Source organism: Carcharhinus amblyrhynchos, chromosome 5 (assembly GCF_965287045.1).
Source record: "Carcharhinus amblyrhynchos chromosome 5, sCarAmb.v2.hapA, whole genome shotgun sequence".
In the NCBI taxonomy this organism is placed as follows: domain Eukaryota; kingdom Metazoa; phylum Chordata; class Chondrichthyes; order Carcharhiniformes; family Carcharhinidae; genus Carcharhinus; species Carcharhinus amblyrhynchos.
The window spans coordinates 36844546-36867715 of NC_137328.1; the positions used below are offsets into that span (position 1 = coordinate 36844546).

At 44.0% G+C, this 23170-nt stretch overlaps 1 protein-coding gene across 4 annotated transcripts in view; it reads left to right on the plus strand.

Moving 5' to 3' along the window:
- The window catches only part of rassf6 (Ras association domain family member 6), a 59434-nt gene extending 52247 nt beyond the window's left edge, over positions 1–7187 (plus strand). For 2 of the 4 annotated variants that reach the window (XM_080188639.1, XM_080188638.1), the window contains 3 exons: positions 2412–2530; positions 2635–2732; positions 4300–7187. In XM_080188639.1, the coding sequence (XP_080044765.1) occupies positions 2412–2530; positions 2635–2732; positions 4300–4375 (293 nt within the window). In that variant the 3' untranslated portion in view covers positions 4376–7187. The remainder of the gene's footprint in view (positions 1–2411; positions 2531–2634; positions 2733–4299) is intronic. The other 2 variants (XM_080188640.1, XM_080188641.1) reach the window with 1 other exon arrangement.
- The last annotated feature ends 15983 nt before the right edge of the window (positions 7188–23170 follow it).

Sequence of the window (23170 nt, forward strand, 5' to 3'; positions counted from 1 at the left end):
CCTCATAAGACATTCCCACCATACCAGGCAACATCCTGGTAAACCTCCTCTGCACCCTTTCCAATGCCTCTACATCCTTCTTTATAATGCAGCGACCAGAACTGTACACAATACTCCAAGTGCGGCCGCACCAGAGTTTTGTACAGTTGCAACGCGACCTCATGGCTCTGAAATTCAATCCCTCTACGAATAAAAGCTAACACACCGTATGCCTTCTTAACAACCTTATCAACCTGGGTGCCAACTTTCAGTGTGGGCCAGACCAGGTAAAGACAGCAGATTTCCTTCCCTAAAGGACATTGGTGAACCAGATGGGTTTTTCTGATCATCGACACTGATTTCCTGGTCATCAGTAGATTCTTAATTCCAGATTTTTTTTTAGTGAATTCAAATTCCAAGTAAAGTCCACAAGAAAGTCAATGCCTCACTGCCACAGATTCACCCACCCTGACTTAACCTCCCAAAAACCTACCTGAAACCCTCTTTACTTACTGGGAAGCTGGCAGGTGACCAATGCCCTCTCAATCTTCACCTACTGGCAGCTGTGGTACACCATCTCACCTATTCCTGTGGGAAGTGAGCCTCTGGTATCTAAATGAGGCCATGTGTTAAAATGTGACGTCTTTGCTGGGTAGAAATGAACTCACCTGGGCAATTTCCTGCTGTAAACATATTCCATTTTCAAATCCTTCCCTTCACCACCACACTCCCCACTCCATCTTGTGCCAGGTTTCTGCTCGGATAGATGAAAAAGATTCTATGGTGTTAATGGAAGGAGAGCAAATGACTCAGCCAACACTACTCCCTCAGACAAATGCACGCTACCTATCGAGTAATCTTTGTCATGGGATCTGGCTGTGCACTAATTGGCCTCCAGATGTGTCAATGTAACAACAGCGATTGTATTTCAGAATCATTTACTGGATGTGAAGCAGTTTGGGACACAAGGGATGCTCTGTAAATGTAAGGGTCTCGGTATTAACCTCCCCACAGCAGGCAGGAGAGGGCTAGTTAAAGATGCATGCCCAAGCCTCTGCATCCAAGTCCGATCCCGTTTTTATGGCGTTTCTTATATGCAAGTGGATGGGACATTTCATTACCTTATTTAAATCAGTTTCCCACCATGCAATTTGGAGGCTGATTTAAATTTAACAGATGGCAATGGTCAGGAAACCGGGCAGTAGATACCGGCTCAGTGAGGTAAGTGCCTTTTGCTGCAACTCCAGTGGACCAGAAGGAGCAAGTCAATTCCCCAGATCCTCCAGGAAACCCTCAACCTCCCCACTTCCAATTTCTGTCCCTCTTTCCCCCCTTCCCAGGATTGCCAGACTCTCCTCCCTCCAGCCCTGACCTCTCGCTCTCTCCTCCTTTCTGACCGAATTACTGGTTTTGTCCCCAAAGACTCATAGCTGCAACTTTGTGCCACTGCTTTCCTTGCCTGCTGATCAGTCTCTCAATATGGCAGGCTGCTAGGCAGGAAATGAAGCAAGAGATTTATATGGAGTCCCTGCCATTAAATTCATCAAGAGTTATGCAGCCCTGCCTTTGCCAGATTTGCCCAGTGTCAGCGCGCAACACAGCACCCACCCCACCTTCCCATAAATATCTGGGCCTAGACCTTACTTTGACTTTCAATTTGGCCTCTTGTGCTTAAACGACACCATGAAATAGGCAAATTACAAGACTGAGCCTGAAAAATCCCTTGGGCTGATACCTTGACTGTCGCTCCTGGGCCATGCTGATTAGAGAATCAGAGTTAGAAACACCCAGATTTACTCCACCATTTCCCAGCTGGTTCCTGGGAGTATCTGCCTCATAAGACAGGTTCATCTGATCTGAGATTTGATTGTTTATTTTTCTGCAGTTACATCACTGCTACCTTATTAATTGGATTAATGACCTGCTATCAGACACTGAACGGTCCCAAGACTTACTTGGTATCATAGAATCCCTACAGTGCAGAAGGAGGCCATTTGGCCCATCGAGCCTACACCAACAACAACCCCACCCAAGCCCTATCACCGTAACGTACTTACCCTGCTAGTGCCCCTGACACTAAGGGGCAACTTTAACATGGCCAGTCAACCTGAGCAGCACATCTTTGGACTGTTGGAGGAAATCTGGAGGAAATCCACACAGACATGGGGAGAACGTGCAAACTCCACACAGTCACCCGAGGTCGGAATTGAACCCGGGTCCCTGGTATTGTGAGGCTGCAATGCTAACCACTCTGCCACCATGCTGCCCAAGGGAAAGCAATAATTAATAGGAATGAACACACTTGTAGTTATCAATCTGTGTTAAGTAATTTGTTCCAGCCAATATAATAATGTAGATGATAGCGTCAGGCCATTATCTGGCAAGTTGTAGATCTGTGTTGCCTCTCATCAAACCATAAACCATTTTTACAGAAAAGAAAAAGCTTCAAAACACAGCATTCCCACTGTGGGAAAGATTGCTTCATGGGCCTTCACGGAAAATTGTAAAAATATTTTTAATGGACAAGGATGCAGAAGAAATCAGCACTGATGTAAGTTATAAAAATTGTGGAAACACATTCCAAGATTCTCCTCAGCACACCAGTGATTGCGATGGCTGCATTCAGACCCTGCTTCTCACTGTTGCTTCTCACAGGTGGCTCAGTATATCAAGTTTGATCTTCCTTTTTTAAAAGGAATTCTTCAGAAACTAAATGAGGAGGAAGAGAAACAGATCAGAAATGCCTATCACCGGTAAGATTTCAATTTTTAGTCTCTTACAAAATTGTAGTTACCCTGTAGTAACGTCACCAGATTGTGGGTGCCTGAATTATTAAACAAGCTTTAATGAAAAACAAAGCACCAGTTATTATAAATTAGTCTATCACCACGTAGGGGATTTTTGTTGCACTGCAGCACCGTTTTTTAATCATAAATAGGGTGATGGAGGGACAAAAATGGGGCTGATTACTGCCAACTGCAGGAGATCCACACATTCATATTTTAACATGGAGCACGATGCGTATGATCTGCCTTCTGACTGGAAATAGGCAGATTAATGCAATAGTAAATTGTAAATAATAAATGTATGCAAATGGAGAGGGGTTCAAGTGTTATTATCAGAATGCCAATCAGTAATATGTCAATCTGCAATGTCATTGTGAATCCTTCAATTTGCCCATGAACTGTGGGCAGAAGGGGGTGGGAGACATAACCTTCTCTACAAATGCTTGGGAGCCAATGGGCTGGATTCTCCAACCTTGCCCACAGCTGGGATTCTCTGGTCCTGCTGCTGTGAACAGAGATATGTCTGAGCACCATTTTTCCCGTCCTGACTGGCAGCAGGGTGTGAACGGCTGCAGAATTCCAGCCATTATTTTGGCAGCTTGAAATGGATTTTAGCAACTTGCTCAAATTTAAACTGCTTACAGGAGCTAACTTGCAAGAATCGGATAACGCATTTTTTCAAAATGGGCGTCTTCCTAGCAAATCCACTCTAGATAGATGGTGAGAAGCAGCATCAACTAGTACGAGGAGTTGCTGGAGAGTGGCCAGTGAGTTGGAAGCAAGCTTGCAGGAACCCTTACTCACCCAACAATATCTATAGGCCAGAGTAACATTCCTACACTTTCAGAGCAGCAAGGCATTGGGAGCCTGTGTTTCTTCTGGGATTGTGTTCTTCTCCAGAAGACTGTGTTTGTCCCAGGGCCCTGCATTTGATCTGAGGGCCTGGAAGTTTGCCCTTTTCCAGGGAGGATGTATTTCTCCGGGGAAACTGGTTGCGTCCTGAGGCTAGTTTTGTCCAACAGGGCTCTGTTTGTTCAGGAAAGGCAGCATTCCAGGCTGGCAGGCCTGAAATTTCCAACAACGGGAGCAGCAAATGGCTCAACTTAAGTGCTGACGTACTCAAGGACCATGAGGACGTTTTATTTAGGCAGGATGTTAAACCTTCCAATTGCCATTTTTACCCTGCCTGGGATTCTGCTCAATTCCCTATGACAGTAGTCTGAGATGGCAACATCCTCACTGATTAAGCTTTTTGCCCAATACTCAGCCTGTTTTCACACTGATTTACCTGGCTCTTTTCCTAGAAGTTATAAACTCTCCAGCACAATGGCAATTACAAGATTCCTCACCCCCTCTCTGTACCCCTCAGCACCTCCCCCCCATGCTGCTCAGCCCCCTCTGCTCACCCCCCCATATTTTTTTTCCTTTTCTTAAAATAAGAATTTAGACAAGTGTCAACTTGCTTCATCTATGAAACCAATATATCTTCAATAAGGACAACTTAATGAAAATTTCTCACTCTGTTCTGTTCCAGGTACAAAGTGGAGAAAAAATCTTTGATCCTCCAACTGCAGAATCGGATGATGGTGAGGGCAGAAACTTCAGTTTAAGATACAGATCCATCACCAAGATATTGAATGTCAGTCAGGGTGCGTTGTGTGCAACCAGCATCAATCCTGGAGTACAGGGCTACCCCATTTAATGGTGATATCACAATTTCTGGAATTATTTGTATTTTCCTTAATCAATTGTGAAATTATTGGTCCAAATTTTCCTTGGGACTAGCATCCTTTAACTGGTGACATCAGTCGCATAAAGACCTTTGAACCGTGTAAAAAGGACATTGTCGAGTAAATCACATACCAGTTGTGCATTTCATGTTTTCTTTGGGTCTTTGTCCTACCCCGCTGTGACCCTCACTGAAAATCAAGGTGATCATTTTCATGGCTTTGTCTCATTGAAATCAACATCAATCACCATTTTCCTACATTTAAATCACTTTTCACACATACCACTTAGTCTGACAAATAATGGAGCTGATGACTTGGTGTAATATTCACTCTATCAAGCTTTGTTTTTTGAATGGTGCTAAAAACACCTAAAACTCAAGCAACAGGACATTATGGAGAGGCAATGGCCTAGCAGTGTTATCACTAGACTATGAATCCAGAAACTTAACTAATGCTCTGGGGACCCTGCAGGTGGTGGAATTTGGATTCAATAAAAAATATCTGGAATAAAGAGTCTAAGATGGCCATGAAACCATAGTCAATTGTCGGAAAAAAACATCTGGTTCACTGATGTCTTTTAGGGAAGGAAATCTGCCTTCCTTACCTAATCTGGCCTACATGTGACTCCAGACCCATAACAATGTGGTTGACTCTCAATGTAGTTGACCCTTGGGCAACTAGGGATGGACAATAAATGCTGGCCAGTCAGCGATGCCCATGTCCCATGAATGAATTTAAAAAATGACTATTTGGATACACTTCCATGAATCACTTTAAGATATTTTTCTACGTTAAAGGCATTCTATAAATCCAGGTTGTTGTAGCATTACAACAGCGACAATGCTTCAAAAATACTTTATTGCTTTATTTTACTTTTATTCTGGGTAAAAATAAAGCTGCATAAAATATCATGGAATTACCAACTGATAAACAGTCATCAGCTCTCTGGGTTCAAACTGAAAACAACGATGGAAAATATTCAATGGCCATTCTATATAAACTTGTCTTTTTTATAAACTGAGGTTTCCTACAGCCCAAGTGAAATACACAATTAGTCAATTTCTTAAATAAGATCAGATCGATGAACACTGAAAATATCCATCCTGGTTCATGGCTGGGATTATCCAGTGCCACTGGAAGTGAATGGAGCTTTGAGTGGAATACCAACTTGTCCGACCTCACTTGCAGTGGGGTGGACACTGTCAAGTTCAGAGAATCCCTCCTGAAATAGAGCAAGAATAACCACGACATTCTGAATTTTATTTAAAATAAAAAGTGAAACAGTTCAGATGAAAATTATAATACAAGGTAGCACTTTCTTAAACAAATGAAAATTGAACCATGGTGACCATTTTGTTCAACTTCCAATGTAAACAGGAATTGTGTTTGAGTAAAATCTGCATGATTTTTTTAATAAATCATGTCATTATTAAAAAAAAATGGATATTATCTATCCTCTGCTATAAAGTGAATTATTGGTCACTAGCTGTACTGCCTCTGATTTACCATGATCCTTACTGTAGTATTTCAAAATCAGTTTGCCAGTAAAATCTGGTGTCACTTTGCTACTGGAAGATTTGGTGTAACATTCTAATTTATGTTGTTTGCTGTTGCCAAAATTACCAGTGCAGGAGAATCTGGAGCCATTTTACTTTGCAATTCTTTCATTTTGTTTTGTAACTATTATTTTATTTGAACTATGTGGAATAATGTGAATCTGTTTTCTATACTGTTAATACAAACCACAAGCCTTGTTCATGATTTTAAACTAACTCTCATGTAAATATTTTGGTAAATATTGCAGATAAGTTTGTTAACTTTAATACATGCACATTATAGAAGAATGAATCCATTCCCAGCCTTATTCAGGTTTATTTGCAAATCTGCTGAGCAGAGGGACAAATTCTCCCAGCTCATTCCCCTCCAACACACTAGGCAACTAGTGCTGTCTGACTCTTCCTTATGTACAGTTGCGTATACTCACTAAAATCAACATCCAGTACCTGTTCACTTTGTTACCTTCAAGTGCTGGGTGTTTAACATTCATTAATTAATTTATTAGATTCCCCTCTTTTTCTTTTAAACTTAATTGGTATGCAAAATAATCTTCCTACAAAAAAAAATGAAAATAGATGTTTTTATTGTACAAGCAGTCTTTGCCATAATTCAAATTCCCTTGTTTTCTTGAAAAAAATGAATAAGGTTATAACATGAAAATATTCTTGTTGTCACAATCTATTATAATACCAGATATTTCTTTCTTAAATATTCAAAAGATAAGTAGCTTTCTTTGTAAAGCAATCAGATTAACCAGTGATCTGCATCAACCTATTTAATTTTGGAAATCTTCCCTTTTAACATCTCTTTTATACTCGCAGGACCAATCCTCAACCTCTTTTCTGGGACACTTTGTCAAATGGCCATTGTCCCAAAAACAATGATTATATATGTAGCATTCTATGGGCACATTTTTTTCCAGTTCTCCCTTACATAGGAGTTCCTTCAAAATACTCAATAAATATATAGATATATCTGTCTCCTCTATCACACAAGTGTCTCTGCAGCTAGGGTACTTTTAACTACTCTTTACCATTTGATTCTCATGCTAATGGAAAACATTTATCATTTCTTCCCAAAAAGTATAATAAATCCTGCTGTAGTTGAATAATCATTGGGCAGCTTAACTCATGAGGCTTCACTAAAAGTAGCTACTTTTATCCCTCTTGGATCTAGAAATTTGATCGTACGTTATTCTTAACTTAATTTCCTCAATGTATTATTTGTTTAGCATTTCCCAACAGTAGCATATTTCAGCATGGTGCTCAATTTCAATACATCATTGTATGCATCTGGTCTAGTCTGTCTGCATAACCAGTTTAATTGCCTGATTAATCTTCTCAATTGCTTTACTTTTTCCTTAATTGCAGTCTTCATTTTGTGAGGGCATAGACTGATTTATCAGCATTCTATTCACATTTTTCTATACAATTGAATCAATGTTATTCTCAGTTTAGTGCGCCTGATATCCAACTCTACTTAAATGCTCCAATTGCCCAACTTCCAATTTTCAATTCCTTCATAACTTTTCCGATTACAAATTTCTCGAATGCTGTAGACTCCCCCCCAGGAAACCATCTACATACATAAAGGAAAGGCCCACTAGTACTCAAAACATTGCTGGAAGTACCTATAGCTGAACCCAACAAGCTTTTAGTAGACCTGACCAATATGAAAAATAGCATATCTTGGATGCATAGTTTAGTCTATAAACATACTAATTCAACTTCCATAATTTCTCTTCGATATCTTCAGCTTCCTCTGATGGCTTTAAAAATATTTTTTTGATATTGCTCCCCTTGCAAAAATGCAGCTTTGATGTCAATGGGATGACATTCCCAAAAGAATAAACCTGGCATTCTGCTCTTTATCTTGTACATTTAGCCAGTTTTTGTATTTGTCATGGGGCTTTTCCTGCCCTTCTGGATATGGTGGTTTCTCTTCTTTCTGTTCACTAGCACCTTCTGGCATATATCTCAGCCTAGCTCCAATTTTTAACAGTTAATCCTGTTGATACATTGCCTCAAGCTGATCTTCACTATCACATGGTTCACTCTCAGTTGGCCCATCATTTACCCCAGTTTGTAGATCATACAGATCTGACATCTGTATATGTGCGAGGTTCTTAGTGTTTCTTCAGTGTCCCTGTCCTGTCAGAATCTGTAAATGAATAGTCAGTGCCAATTAATCTTGAAGAATGTACTCGAACAGTCTGATTTCCATGTTGTACAATCACTGCTTTTCCATCACTGTCAATGATTTTGCCACTGCCCTTCCACTTTTCCACCTTTCTCTTTTGTAATAAGCCTTGTCTCTTTGTCTAAGCTGTATTTCCCATGGCTATATACCGTGCCTTAAGGCTTGCCAAATTTTATCCAAAACCTAAATGAAAGCTTTCCTGCCTGTCTGCAAAGCATTTGAATGAGCAGAAAAATCGAGCTAATGCTATTCCCTTCAAGAGCAGGGGAAGAATCCAATAGTACCAAAGTTGCCTTCAGATTCCCTCCATACACCAGCTAGTAATGACTGTACCCCCCAGAACATTTTCAAAGGGTTCTTTGCATGTACTGCCCATGCCATTTGCAAGTTAAAACCTTTACCAGATTGTATGTAACATGTCATCCATCACTGCACGATTCTCTTGCATAGACCATTGTTGAATGGAGGTGTTAGTTGCAGATGTGCATAATTGTAATATTCAAATTTTCATACTTCACAAATTCCCCACCTTAATCTGTCAGGAATTTTGTTTGGTGTTCCTAATCCTGCTCCCACCGATTTCTTCATTATCTTACGACAATGGTCCGTTTATCCTCACCATTACCAAATTTGGTTGCCACATCTACAGTGTGTAGCAAAGAAAAATACCCTGGTCATTTTTTCCATTGCCACTGCAGCGTTATAAATCCTGGCTTGTGGCAAGCTCACAAAAGGATATAGTAGTGTCTTTCGATATTTAATACAATTTTCACACTGAGCTGCTGTATCTTTTAGCATTTTGCAGTAGAGCTTTCAGTTTTTGTGGCACTGGATGTGCAAATTGTCCATGCGACTTATAAATAATTATCTTTCTGTCCATCAAATTCTTATTCCCAGAAGTTAACAAAACTTCATGAATGTTTGATGAGAAATAGCTGGCTTCCTTAGTAGCATGATGTGGGAATGCCGGCGTTGGACTGGCGTAAACACAGTAAAAAGTCTGACAACACCAGGTTTTAGTCCGTCGGATCTGTGGGTAACTGTCTGTAGTGTTACTAAAACCTGGTGTTGTCAGACTTTTTACTGTGTTTCCTTAGTAGCAAACAGTAATGGCCTGACTGTGTAAAATGTGGATTTGCAATTTCCTCCGAACACAGTTGTTCTATCATTCTTCATGTCTAGCATCAAATGAACTTTTTTCATTGTAGATCGACTTAGCAAAAAGGTATCTCGCCAAAGATTTTGTCAGTACTGATGAACAGACTGAGCCTTACTATCCTGAAGGGGAGAACTACCCTTTTGGAGAGCGTTAGGGTATCATTGCCAAGCCTGAAGGAGGTACAGCTTTCATACTCCTCAATCTTCTGTAGGTCTGCCTCATCAAGAGACTCCAGGTAACAGTTAAACCAATCCACACCACACACCATGGAGGTGCAACTGCTGTCGAGAGCTGCACAGTTGAATTAATCAACCATCAAGATGCTCATCACTGGATTCCAACTCTCTTTGACCAAAGCAATTCCTTCATGACAGCCACCATCATCACTTTCAGCCTCAGAAGAAGTGGTTTCATGGGTTACTTCAAAAACACAGTTTTTTCGCTGTGGGTAGTTCATCACACAAAGATATTTAGAATCACACCAATTAATCATTCCCTGAGCATTTCTCATGCTCAAACATCTGCAGTCATGGTCCCAGACGTGCCTTTTGTCTTGTTCTCAAATTGACTAAAGATACAACCATTTTCAGTCCACCTGTCAATAAACCCAACTGGAATCTTCATCTAATATTTGGTCAGTCTTGAAGTTCTGCCACCGTGGAATCCTTCATCTTTTGTTTCACAACATAGTGGGCCAACAGCTTTAATTTTCAACTGGCCACACGGTGAAGCCTTCCATTGTTTGCTGGAGCAGACGAGTGAAGGAGCAGAGGGAGAGCTAAGATTTTATCTGTTAAAAACCTGTTTAAAATAAGTTTAAAGCCCTTTGTTCTTTGTAGAACTGTTTAAAGCATTTATTTATTGTATTTACTGCTTTAAGAATTCTGAGGGAGTGGTTAGAAGGCAGTTGTGGGCCAACAGCTTTAAATCAGCGCCAGGTTTAAAAGGAGGCCTGGTGTAGACAGCGGGCAGTGTCGGAGCGGGCAGCGGAGTGAGGGGGAAGCAGAGTGAGTTATTAGGGCTTAAGATCAAAAAGGGCTGGCGTGAAAAAAGGCCAGGTGAGTTCGGTTGAAAAAACAAGGAAAAAAAAAATTTTTTTCAAGACTACTACAGTGAATAATGGAAGGGCATGTGATGTGTGGTTTCTGTATGATGTGGGAACTGGTGGACCCCAGGGTCCATCCCAGTGACCCTGTCTGTAGTAAGTGCAGGTTGCTGGAGGAGCTCCAGCTCAAGGTGGATGAGCTGGCCTCTGAGCTACAGTCACTGAGGCTCATCAGGGGGAGAGAGGGTGCCATTGTCAATGGGGTGCAAGTGACATCCACCCCCCCTAGACTGGCCAACTCTAAGGGTCAGGGACAAGAGGGGGCTGCTGGGAGGAGGAAGGGGGGTGAGGAGCAGAGGCCTCAGCCTCTTAATCTGCATAACAGGTTTGAGGTTCTTGCTTCCAGGCTGGACGAGAACGAGGCAGGTGAGGTTGGTGAGCAAACTGCACACAGTACAGTGATGCAGCAGGACATAGGCAAAGAGAGGGGGAAAAGGAACGTAGTAGTAATTGGGGATAGTGGGGTGAAGGGTATTGACACTGTCCTTTGTCACAATGACAAAGTGCACAGAAGGGTGTGTTGTCTGCCTGGTGCTCGGGTCCGGGATGTCGCAGCTGGGCTGCAGAGGAACCTGGAGTGGGAGGGTGAGAATCCGGTCGTTGTGGTACATGTGGGTGCCAACGACGTAGGCAAAATGCGAACTGAGGATCTGGGGAGGGAGTATGAAAAGCTGGGAATGGAATTAAAAAGTAGAACCAACAAGGTGGTTATCTCTGGGCTACTGCCTGAACCGAGTGCAGACAGGCGTAAGGTTGATAGGGTTAAGGAAGTGAATGGGTGGCTCAGGGATTGGTGTGGGAGGAATGGGTTTGAATTTATGGGGCATTGGCACCAGTATTGGGGTAGGTGGGACCTGTTCGGGCGGGATGGGATTGGTCTGAACCGTGCTGGGACCAGAGTGCTGGCGAATCGAGTAAAGAGGACTGTAGACAGGGCTTTAAACTAATTGGGGGGGGGGAGGGTGCGAGGGTAGGTGATGTTACGAGGTCCAAAGTTAAGGAGAGGGTACAGGTAAGGGAAGAGGCCGAGGATGTCCCAATAATAGAGGGAGTAGGGGGCGTGAGTATGGTTGGTGGCGTTACGGCAAATAGGGTCCAGGTGAAGGCTGGGATGAAAGCGCTTTATCTGAATGCACGAAGCATTCGGAATAAAGTGGATGAGCTGGTGGCGCAGATCGACACAAATGGATATGATCTGGTGGCCATTACAGAGACGTGGCTGCAGGGTGACAGGGACTGGGAGCTGAATGTACAGGGCTATCAAGTGTTTAGGAAGGATAGGCAGGAGGGAAAAGGGTGGGCGTAGCTCTGCTGATTAAGGATAGCATCAGGGTGGTAGCAAGGGATGATATTGGAGCCAAGGAGCAGAGGGTGGAATCGTTGTGGGTGGAGATTAGGAACATCAAAGGGAGGAAGACGCTGGTGGGTGTCGTCTATAGGCCCCCGAATAATGATCTGGAGGTGGGGAGGGCTGTTAACGCGCAAATAAGTGCAGCGTGCAGGAATGGGACAGCCATAGTTATGGGGGATTTCAATCTGCATATTGATTGGTCGACCCATGTTGGACGCGGTGGGCTCGAGGAAGAGTTCTTGGAATGCTGCCGGGACAGTTTCCTGGAACAGTGTGTGTTGGAGCCGACGAGGGATCGAGCTATCTTGGATCTGGTGCTATGTAATAAGGCGGGTAGAATTAGGGACCTTGTGGTGAAGGATCCTCTTGGGGAGAGTGATCATTGTATGGTGGAGTTTCTGGTGCAGATGGAGGAGGAGAAAGTGGGTTCCCGGACACGCGTCCTTTGTTTGAATAGAGGGGAGTACGGTAGGATGAGAGAAGAATTGGCGAATGTTGACTGGGGGAGCGCGTTGGAGGGAGGGTCTGCTGAGGAGCAGTGGAGGATCTTTAAAGAGATCTTTCTTGGTGCTCAGCAGAAATTTATTCCGATGGTCAAAAAGGATAGTAGGAGGAGAGGTAATAAGCCGTGGATAACGAAGGAGGTGAAGGAAAGAGTAAAATTAAAAGCGGAGGAATTTAGAGTAGCTAAGAGTAGTGGGCGAGAAGAGGATTGGGAGAGGTTTAAATGTCAACAAAGATTGACAAAGAAGTTGATAAAGAAGGGTAGGAGAAACTATGAAGCTGGGCTAGCGCTTAATATAAAAAAGGATAGCAAGAGTTTTTATAAATATATAAAAAGGAAGAGGCTGGCTAGGGTGAACGTTGGTCCTTTAGAGGATGAGAAAGGGGACCTAGTGGTAGGGGATGGGGATATGGCTAAGGTATTGAATAACTTTTTTGTTTCTGTCTTCACGGAGGAGGACATGAATAATTTGCCGGGTGTTAGCGATGGAAAGGTGGTAGGACTGGAGGGTCTTAATGACATTACTGTTACTAGAGAGGCGGTGCTCGACAGACTGGAGGGGGCTGATTGTGGACAAGTCCCCAGGACCGGATGGAATGCATCCGAGGGTTCTGAGAGAAATGGCGGAGGTGATAGTGGATGCCTTGGTGGTTAGTTTCCAGACGTCGCTGGATTCCGGGGAAGTGCCGGATGATTGGAAAACGGCTAATGTTACGCCGTTGTTTAAGAAGGGTGCCAGGCAAAAGGCGGGGAATTATAGGCTGGTTAGTTTAACGTCTGTGGTAGGTAAAATGTTAGAATCTGTCATTAAGGAGGAAATTGCGAGGCATCTTGAAGGGAATTGCTTGATAGAGCAGACGCAGCACGGTTTCATTAAAGGGAAGTCGTGTCTGACAAATTTACTGGAGTTCAATGAGGATGTGTCTAGGGCAGTGGATAGAGGAGAGCCGGTGGATGTGGTCTTTCTGGATTTTCAGAAGGCGTTTGACAAAGTACCTCACAAGAGGTTATTGCAGAAGGTCGAGGGACATGGAGTTGGGGGTAGGGTGTTAGCGTGGATAGAGGATTGGTTGTCAAATAGGAGGCAGAGAGTGGGGGTCAACAGGTGCTATTCGGATTGGCGGATGATGACTAGTGGAGTGCCCCAGGGGTCGGTGCTGGGGCCTCAGCTTTTTACCATTTATATAGATGATCTGGAGGAGGGAACCGAGTGTAGGGTGTCGAAATTTGCTGATGACACCAAGATTGGGGGAACAGCAAATTGTGCGGAGGGTGTGGAGAGTCTGCAGAAGGATCTAGATAGGCTGGGCGAATGGGCCAGGAAATGGCAAATGGAATTTAATGTTGGCAAGTGTGAGGTGGTCCACTTTGGTAGGAATAATGGTAGGAAGGACTATTACTTACGGGGCGAAAAGCTGCAGCAGGCGACGGTGCAGAGGGACCTCGGGGTCCTTGTGCATGAGTCGCAAAAACCCAGCTTGCAGGTGCAGCAGGTGGTCAGGAAGGCGAATGGGATGCTGGCCTTCATAGTGAGGGGGATTGAATATAAAAGTAGGGAGGTCTTGCTGCAGCTGTATAGGGCATTGGTGAGGCCGCAGCTGGAGTACTGTGTGCAGTTTTGGGCGCCGCACCTGCGCAAAGATATTTTGGCCTTGGAGGGAGTGCAGAGGAGGTTTACTAGGCTGATACCGGAGTTGAGGGGGTTGAGCTATGAGGAGAGGCTGAATAAACTAGGCTTGTACTCGTTAGAGTTTAGAAGAATGAGGGGAGATCTCATTGAGACGTATAAGATGATGAATGGGATGGATAGGATAGAGGTGGGGAGACTCTTCCCGCTCAAAAAAGACAGTAGGACTAGGGGGCACAGCCTCAAGATAAAGGGGGGGCGGTTTAGAACGGAGTTGAGGAGGAACTTCTTCACTCAAAGGGTGGTGAATCTCTGGAATTCTCTGCCCGTTGAAGTGGTGGAGGCTGCCTCGCTAAATATTTTTAAGACGCGGGTTGTTGGGTTTTTGATAAGAGATGGGATTAAGGGTTATGGGGAGAGGGCGGGAATGTGGAACTGAGCAGCGACAGATCAGCCATGATCTTATTGAATGGTGGGGCAGGCTCGAAGGGCTAGATGGCCTACTCCTGCTCCTATTTCTTATGTTCTTATGTTCTAGTTGTTTGTATTTGCTGAGGAAGTGACTGGGAAGGACTGTTTTCCCAGAAATGTTTTAGAACCGTAGCCATTTGATCTTTCCTACGGAATTGAATCTCTGTCAACGCGAAAAGCCTATCAATATGGGAAATATGGGCACAATCAAGTAATTAAAATGCCAATGCAGACTCCAAGATTTCAAGTTCAAAGTACTTCAGTCTCTTGTATCACTTGTCAAAGTCCAAGATATATTCTTCCATTGACTGATATCTGGCTTCCTAAATCTATTAAAGATTGACCATGCTTATATTCTTTTCGTAAAACCTATCCAAATATTGTAAAAGAAGGGTCAATCCCTCTCCATTGTCCAAGTCATCCACTTGCATTTTCAAAAACATTTTACTATTAATCATACTTTTCTCTGGTAATGATAAAGACATGGCCATACCTTACTTCTTCCTGGTCAAAGAGATAACCCGTGCCCACTTTGTTTTTCTATTGCCTGTGTGTGTCAGACACAGAATAAAAAATTCAGCAGATAGTCAAAGCTTGAGACTTTGCATCTTCATTCCACCATTCTGTAAGCTAAATTATGCTTATTTTCCCTCAGGAGATAGAAACAAAAAATTCTGTATACAGCAACTAATCACCAAAGCTTAAATTTCATTCCCTCCTACCATGTTAACTCCAATAAATGCATATTGTAGGAGAATCAATCCAATACTTGTCTTTACCTTATTCAGTTAAAACAGACTCTCCCAGCTCATTTCTCTCCAACACACCAGACAGTCAATGCTGACTGATTCTTCTTTATATACCATTGAGTGTAATGAACAAATCAACATGTAGCCCTGGTCATCTTGTTACCTTCAGGTACTGGGTGTTTAACAATTATTAAATAGACCCTATTAGATTCTAACATTTGCTTTCAACATGCATGGCATGTCAGACTGTGAGTTGAGGTGACATGTACAAATTATATTGGATGTATCACACCGTGTATCAGTACTTAAGATTTACTAGGATGCTACCAGGACTTGATGGCTTGAGTTATAAGGAGAGGCTAGATAGATTGGGACTTTTTCCCCTGGAGAAATCTTAGGGGTAATCTTATAGAGGTCTATAAAATAATGAGGGGCATAGATCAGCTAGACAGTCAACATCTTTTCCCAAAGGTAGGGGGGTCTAAAACTAGAGGACATAGGTTTAAGGTGAGAGGGGAGAGATACGAAAGGGTCCACAGGGGTAATTTTTTCACACACAGGGTGATGAGTGTCTGGAACAAGCTGCCAGAGTTAATAGTAGACAAAATTTTATCTTTTAAAAAGCATTTAGACAGTTACATGGGTAAGATGGGTATAGAAGGATACGGCCAAAACGCAGGCAACTGGGACAAGCTTAGTGGTTAAAAAAAGAGTGGCATGAATAAGTTGGGCCAAAGGGCCTATTTCCGTGCTGTAAACCTTTATGACTCTATGACATATACCATAAATCTGATCCGCAGTGTGAATGCAGGGTCAGAGTTGTATTTGTTGACACTGTAGTTTTACTTTAACAATTTCCATGAGCTTGTGCCTTTTAAATATTGCTCCATGTTGTTATGACCAGTCCCCAGGCAAAGTTCCCCAAATTACTAAATTGCAGATGGGATACCCCCAAATTGTAATGATCCCAAGTGAGGAGGGATGAATTGGCTCTCTGACTTTATGCAAACCCCTTAGTTGGTTGCAATAAGATTAATTTGAAAAGAATCCCTACCCACACTGATTCCTTTTCCCAGTCCCAACATTTATCTTAAAAATGACCTCATTTAACTAGGCTTACTTGAATTAGAGTGAGTTTATTAGTTACTAAATGTGAGAAAAATAATAACACACAGGCATATACGTTCACACAGATTAGAAATGAGAATTGAATGAGTGAATAGGAGTACACAAATCAGGTTTTGACTTGTCTGTGAGGAGCAGATAATAGAATGTTGCAGCCACTGAGATTTGTGATTCCAGGAGTGCTAACTTCAGCAGGTGAGTGGCTGGTTTTGAGATTCTGGTGTTCTATGGTTTCACTGAGAAGCTGTCCTGTTTCCTTTTCAGCTGTGGTTTTGCTGACTTGGCTTGCTTCAGCAATCAGAGAGAGTGTTACCTACAAAAAGCTTTTGCAGGGGTCTGCTGCTCTCTTTTTTTCTGTGTCACCCATTGAGTCACCCGATACTAGTTGACACCGATCACATTGACCTTGGTGCATTGATACGCTGGTGTTATTACCTCAGATTGAATGAGGACAGTCTCCTTCATCCTAAATTGCAATCTGAGGAATGCAATGACATCCCTTCCATTATCTCCATGATCGTCACTGCTGCTCCAGCAATTGATTTAGAATCAAGTCTGGAGGCTTGGACTCAGCAGAATTATGGCCTGTAGTAGTCCCATGAGTGGTGGTGACCTTGGATATCCCTACGTCTTCCTGATGCAGACCAGAGTGTGGAATGTGCTCACCAGATTGTGAGCCCGAGCCTGCTCTAGAACTAGGCCAGTGTGTATCGCTATGTTGATGGAGGATGTGCGTAAACGCTGTGACAGATATTCAAAGGTGCTGTCCTTGGGTACCACATCTGAGGTGTCCTCAGGGCTGGAGCTAAGGGCCTGGCTGCTGGAGGGCCTTGGGTGCAAATAATAAACCTGACAGTGCATTCACAGTAGTGTTGACTGGGGGATGAGCCAGTGCAGAATGCTATTGTGGGTATTTGCCATTGACCTCACCATCACTACAGACATGGCCAATGGCCTTTCTAGCCAGCTCAATGCCATAATTTTCAAAGCAAGTGAAAACCTTTAGTTCTGTCGTACCAACCCTCATCTAGAATCTCTCCCTTTCAATGTATGTGAGCTTGTCCTATATAAAGAGAGATGGAGAGAGTGTGAGTAGTTGATAAAGATGCCTGTTAGGTGTGGGTGGTGTTAGGAAGCAGATGTAATTCTAAATAATCTATATTTATATTTATGCTACTAGAAATAAAGCGCAGCATTAAGCAAGTTTGATTTTCGTGGTTGTGTTTTTGAAAAGGGTTAAAACTTTAGTTAGATTCTATATACCTGTGGGGTTTGGTCACATTAAATTGTGTCAACGTTGTAATTAAAGAGTTTAAGACATGAAAATAAACAGGGTTGAAAGGAAAGTTAGGTGGTTACTTAGCAATCAGGGGCAGTCAGTTAGTTTTAAGCTGGATCCAGAAAAGACAACAGTCTTTTGCCGACGACACGAAAGTTGGTGGTGTTGTGAATAGTCTGGGGGGATGTCAGAAGTTGCAGCGTGACATAGATAGGATGCAAGACTGGGCGGAGAAGTGGCAGATTGACTTCAACCCGGATAAATGTGTAGTGGTCCATTTTGGCAGGTCAAATGGGATGAAGGAGTATAATATCAAGGGTAAGACTCTTAGCAGTGTAGAGGATCAGAAGGACCTTGGGGTCCGGGTCCATAGGATTCTCAAATCGGCCTTGCAGGTAGAGGATGTGGTCAAGAAGGCGTATGGTGTACTAGCCTTCATTAATCGAGGGATTGAGTTTAGGAGTCGGGAGATAATGCTGCAGCTGTATAAGACCCTGGTCAGACCCCACTTGGAGTACTGTGCTCAGTTCTGGTCACTTTATTACAGGAAGGATGTGGAAACTATTGAAAGGGTGCAGAGGAGATTTACAAGGATGTTGCCTGGATTGGGTGGCATGCCTTCTGAGGATAGGTTGAGGGAGCTCGATCTTTTCTCCCTGGAGAGGCGAAGGATGAGAGGTAGCCTGATAGAGGTTAGTAAGATGTTGAGAGATATAGATCAGGTGGATTCTCAGAGGCTATTTCCCAGGGTTGAAATGGTCACTACGAGAGGACACAGGTTAGGGTGCTGGGGAGTAGGTACAGAGGAGATGTCAGGAGTAAGTTTTTCACTCAGAGGGTGGTGGGTGAGTGGAATCGGCTGCCGTCGGTGGTGGTGGAGGCAAATTCGATAGGATCTTTTAAGAGACTTCTGGATGAGTACGTGGGACTTAATAGGATTGAGGGTTATAGGTAGGCCTAGTAGGGAGGGATATGATCAGCGCAACTTGTGGGCCAAAGGGCCTGTTTATGCTGTGAAAAAAAATTTTTTAAAAGACAACGGGGCAAAGAAGCTGCCGGGAGCAGACTTCCCAAAGGAACAAAAGAAAGTCCTGAAGTCAAGGAGTTGGAACAAAATGTATGTCTTAGGAAGACAGTTAACCTAATGGACCAAAAAACAAGAAGTTGAACAAGGACCAGTTGGGTGAAGTTAAAGTACAAAGCAGAGACAGAGTTAAAGAGACAGCTGCAAGAACCAGATTTAAAGTGAGGAGCCAAACACCCGAAGTAAATCAAAAGTGTAGTGACATCCTTATACAACATGTGAAGCAGCACCATTCTGTTGGCATGACTGGGACCTGAGAAATAGTGTGGGAGCTTGAATACATAAGAACATAAGAACATAAGAAATAGGAGCAGGAGTAGGCCATCTGGCCCTTCGAGCCTGCCCCGCCATTCAATACGATCATGGCTGATCTGTCGTGGCTCAGTTCCACTTTCCCGCCCTCTCCCCATAACCCTTAATCCCCTCTCTTATCAAAAACCCATCAACCCGCTTCTTAAAAATATTTAGCGAGGCAGCCTCCACCACTTCAACGGGCAGAGAATTCCAGAGATTCACCACCCTTTGAGTGAAGAAGTTCCTCCTCAACTCCGTTCTGAACTGCCCCCCCTTTATCTTGAGGCTGTGCCCCCTAGTCCTACTGTCTTTTTTGAGCGGGAAGAGTCTTTCCACCTCTATCCTATCCATCCCATTCATCATCTTATACATCTCAATGAGATCTCCCCTCATTCTTCTAAACTCTAACGAGTACAAGCCTAGTTTATTCAGCCTCTCCTCATAGCTCAACCCCCTCAACTCCGGTATCAGCCTAGTAAACCTCCTCTGCACTCCCTCCAAGGCCAAAATATCTTTGCGCAGGTGCGGCGCCCAAAACTGCACACAGTACTCCAGCTGCGGCCTCACCAATGCCCTATACAGCTGCAGCAAGACCTCCCTACTTTTATATTCAATCCCCCTCGCTATGAAGGCCAGCATCCCATTCGCCTTCCTGACCACCTGCTGCACCTGCAGGCTGGGTTTTTGCGACTCATGCACAAGGACCCCGAGGTCCCTCTGCACCGTCGCCTGCTGCAGTTTTTCGCCACGTAAGTAATAGTCCTTCCTACCATTCTTCCTACCAAAGTGGACCACCTCACACTTGCCAACATTAAATTCCATTTGCCATTTCCTGGCCCATTCGCCCAGCCTATCTAGATCCTTCTGCAGACTCTCCACACCCTCCGCACAATTTGCCTTTCCCCCAATCTTGGTGTCATCAGCAAATTTCGACACCCTACACTCGGTTCCCTCCTCCAGATCATCTATATAAATGGTAAATAGCTGAGGCCCCAGCACCGACCCCTGGGGCACTCCACTAGTCACCAACCGCCAATCCGAATAGCACCCATTGACCCCCACTCTCTGCCTCCTATTTGACAACCAATCCTCTATCCACGCTAACACCCTACCCCCAACTCCATGTCCTCTGACCTTCTGCAGTAACCTCTTGTGAGGTACCTTATCAAACGCCTTCTGAAAATCCAGAAAGACCACATCCACCGGCTCTCCTCTATCCACCGCCCTAGACACATCCTCATAGAACTCATAGAACATGTGGCAAAGATAGAGGAATACTGAAAGGAGAAACTGAAATCCTGAAGGTGGATCCGTAGCAAAGATATCTGAGAGAAAGCATTGTTTTGGGAGAAGATTCCAAGGTATGTTTGTTCAAGAGTGGAGTTTGGGAATACTCATGTAGAAGTCAGAGCTCCAGCGATACCAGTCAGCTCACATTCTGACAAGCTCCACAGAAGTTGTAGTGGGTGGCATCTGCCTCTTGTTTTCAGAGTGTAGTGTGTCTGACTACAATTTGTCTACATGGACTGTGTATTTACTGAGAACATTAGATAATAAGATATATTTTGTAACTTGTGTTATCCTTAAAAATCTGTGCACATTTGTGAAGATATGGATGGAGTAAAGGAGTAGTGTATTATAGTTCTCATTTCTTGTTTAATATTTTAAAAATTAGCTGACATTCCTGTGACTCTGTTCATTCCTGTCTCTAGACAAAAAAAAAGTCAAGGTTCCATTCAGGGACCTAACTGTTCAGTAGTAACATCAGCTGGGATCATAACAGTGGTAAGGGGAGCCATGGACAGGATGAGGACATGAACTCAGAGGAGATGAATCCAGATGGAGATGATGGGTTGTGTAAGTGAGTGAGTGGTGATGTCCCTTGAGTTGGCAATGAGTGAGAGCCCTGTGGTGTGTGATGGACTTGTGAATGTGAGAGTTGAGAATGATTGTTGACTCACCTTTTCAGCACTGATGAGATCATTCATCCTCTTTCAGCACTGAGTGGCTGACGTCTGGTAGACAACAACTACCATTGCCTCCCAAGCCAGAGTGGTAAGGTTGGTGGGCCTTCTTTGGCCACCATGGGGTAGAGGACATCATGGCAGGCCTCGACAACATCCAGCAGGCATTCGAGAGAAGCATCACTTAACTGTTCTCTTCCTTTTTGGGGCCCTTTGTGTGATCTGTTGCAGTCCTGGGTTGTAGAGATTGAGGAAGCCGTGTACAGGTGCTGTTTATATGGTTGCTGGAGCTGATAGTGGGGCTGGTGAATCAGAGGCCACCCACCAGCATTCCTGTGGCTTTCCCATGCAGACACAACTAACAAGGCAGAAAGTGGACAATATAGCTGAAAATCCGTCACTGCGGCCAATGGGAAAAGTGCCATTTTCACACCTGCATCTGCACTTAGTGCAATGAGGGGAAATTTCTGACATTTAATTGGAGAGCATCTGCACTTAGTGCAATGAGGGGAAATTTCTGACATTTAATTGGAGAAAATTTATGTTTATCCAACACAGGGTATCAGACAAGCACCTTAACAAATCAAAGAAGTGGCGAGATTGTGAGAGATGGAGCTGGGGTGTCATCAGCTTGGGCTGGATTGTATAAGCTGCTGTGGACTATGCCACCTACCCTCCTTCCTCTGCCAGCGAAATCCATGAGCCCACCCATGATCCTGCCACAAAGCAATTGAACTCTGTGATCAGTGTTAGCTTCTTTAAGGTGCGCCATCCATCCCTATCAGGGGAGGAATGCTGTCTTAGCGAGATGCTGGCCAATTAAATGGCCAGCAGCTCCGAAGTCCTAGCACTGCCCCCTGGGAGTGGTGGCCACAGCTGGGAGAGCAAGCAGTCTCATCCATGTCAAGGAGGCTACGCAAGTCTGGGATCGAGGGTTATAGTGAGAGGAGTGAAGATGTTGATGAACTAGGTTAAGGAGGCTAGGGGAGAGGGTGAAAGGGGTAAAACACCTCTGAGGGCATGCCTCCAATGGGTCCATGGAGCCTGAAAAGAAATTCCCTGTCTCCTTGCCCTGACAACAACGCACAGAGCTTAAGATGCCTGGCTTCCCGCATGGCCTGGCCGCCCAGAGGGCAACATGGTGGCACAATGGTTAGCACTGCTGCCTCACAGTACCAGGGTGTCTTAGTCTACAGGGAGACTTGGACAGGTTGCAGAGCTGGGCCGAGAGGTGGAGGATGGAGTTTAATGCGGAAAAGTGTGAGATAATTCACTTTGGCAGGAATAATGGATGTGTAGAGTACAGGGCTAACGGTAGGACTCTGAATAGTGTGCAGAGGGATCTAGGTGTATGTGTACATAGATCCCTGAAAGTTGGGAATCAAGTAGATAGGGTTGTTAGGAAGGCATACGGTGTCTTGGCATTTATTGGTAGGGGGATTGAATTTAGGAGCCGCAGCGTCATGTTGCAACTGTACAAAACTCTGGTGTGGCCACACTTGGAGTATTGTGTGCAGTTCTGGTCCCCACATTATAGGAAGGATGTGGAGGCTTTGGAGACGGTGCAGAGGAGGTTTACCAGGATGTTGCCTGTTATGGAGGGGAGGTCCTATGAGGAGAGACTGAGGGATTTGAGGTTGTTTTCGTTAGAAAGAAGGAGACCACGAGGGGACCTTATTGAAACATATAAGATGATTAGAGGTTTAGATAGGGTGGACAGTGATAGCCTTTTTCCTCGGATGGAGAAAGCCAGCACGAGGAGGCATAGCTTTAAATTAAGGGGTGGTAGTTATAGGACGGATGTCAGGGGTAGGTTCTTTACCCAGAGGGTGGTGAGGGATTGGAATGCCCTGCCTGCTGCAGTTGTAAATGCGCCTAGTTTGGGGGCGTTTAAGAGATCCGTGGATAGGTTTATAGATGGTAAGGGTTTGGTTTAGGTTAGAGGGTCATTGTTTTTTAACTGGTCGGCGCAACATCGTGGGCCGAAGGGCTTGTTCTGCGCTGTAATGTTCTATGTTCTATGTGAAAACCCCACTCAGACAGTGATCTAGGGCTGGAATTGAACCTGGGTCCCTGGCACTGTGAGGCAGTGGTGCTAACCATAGTGTCACTGTGCTGCCCCAGTGGAGATAGGTCCTTCCAAGCCACTCTATCTTGGCAACTATTAATTTTATACTTCTCAATTAAATCTTTCCTCAGCCTCCTC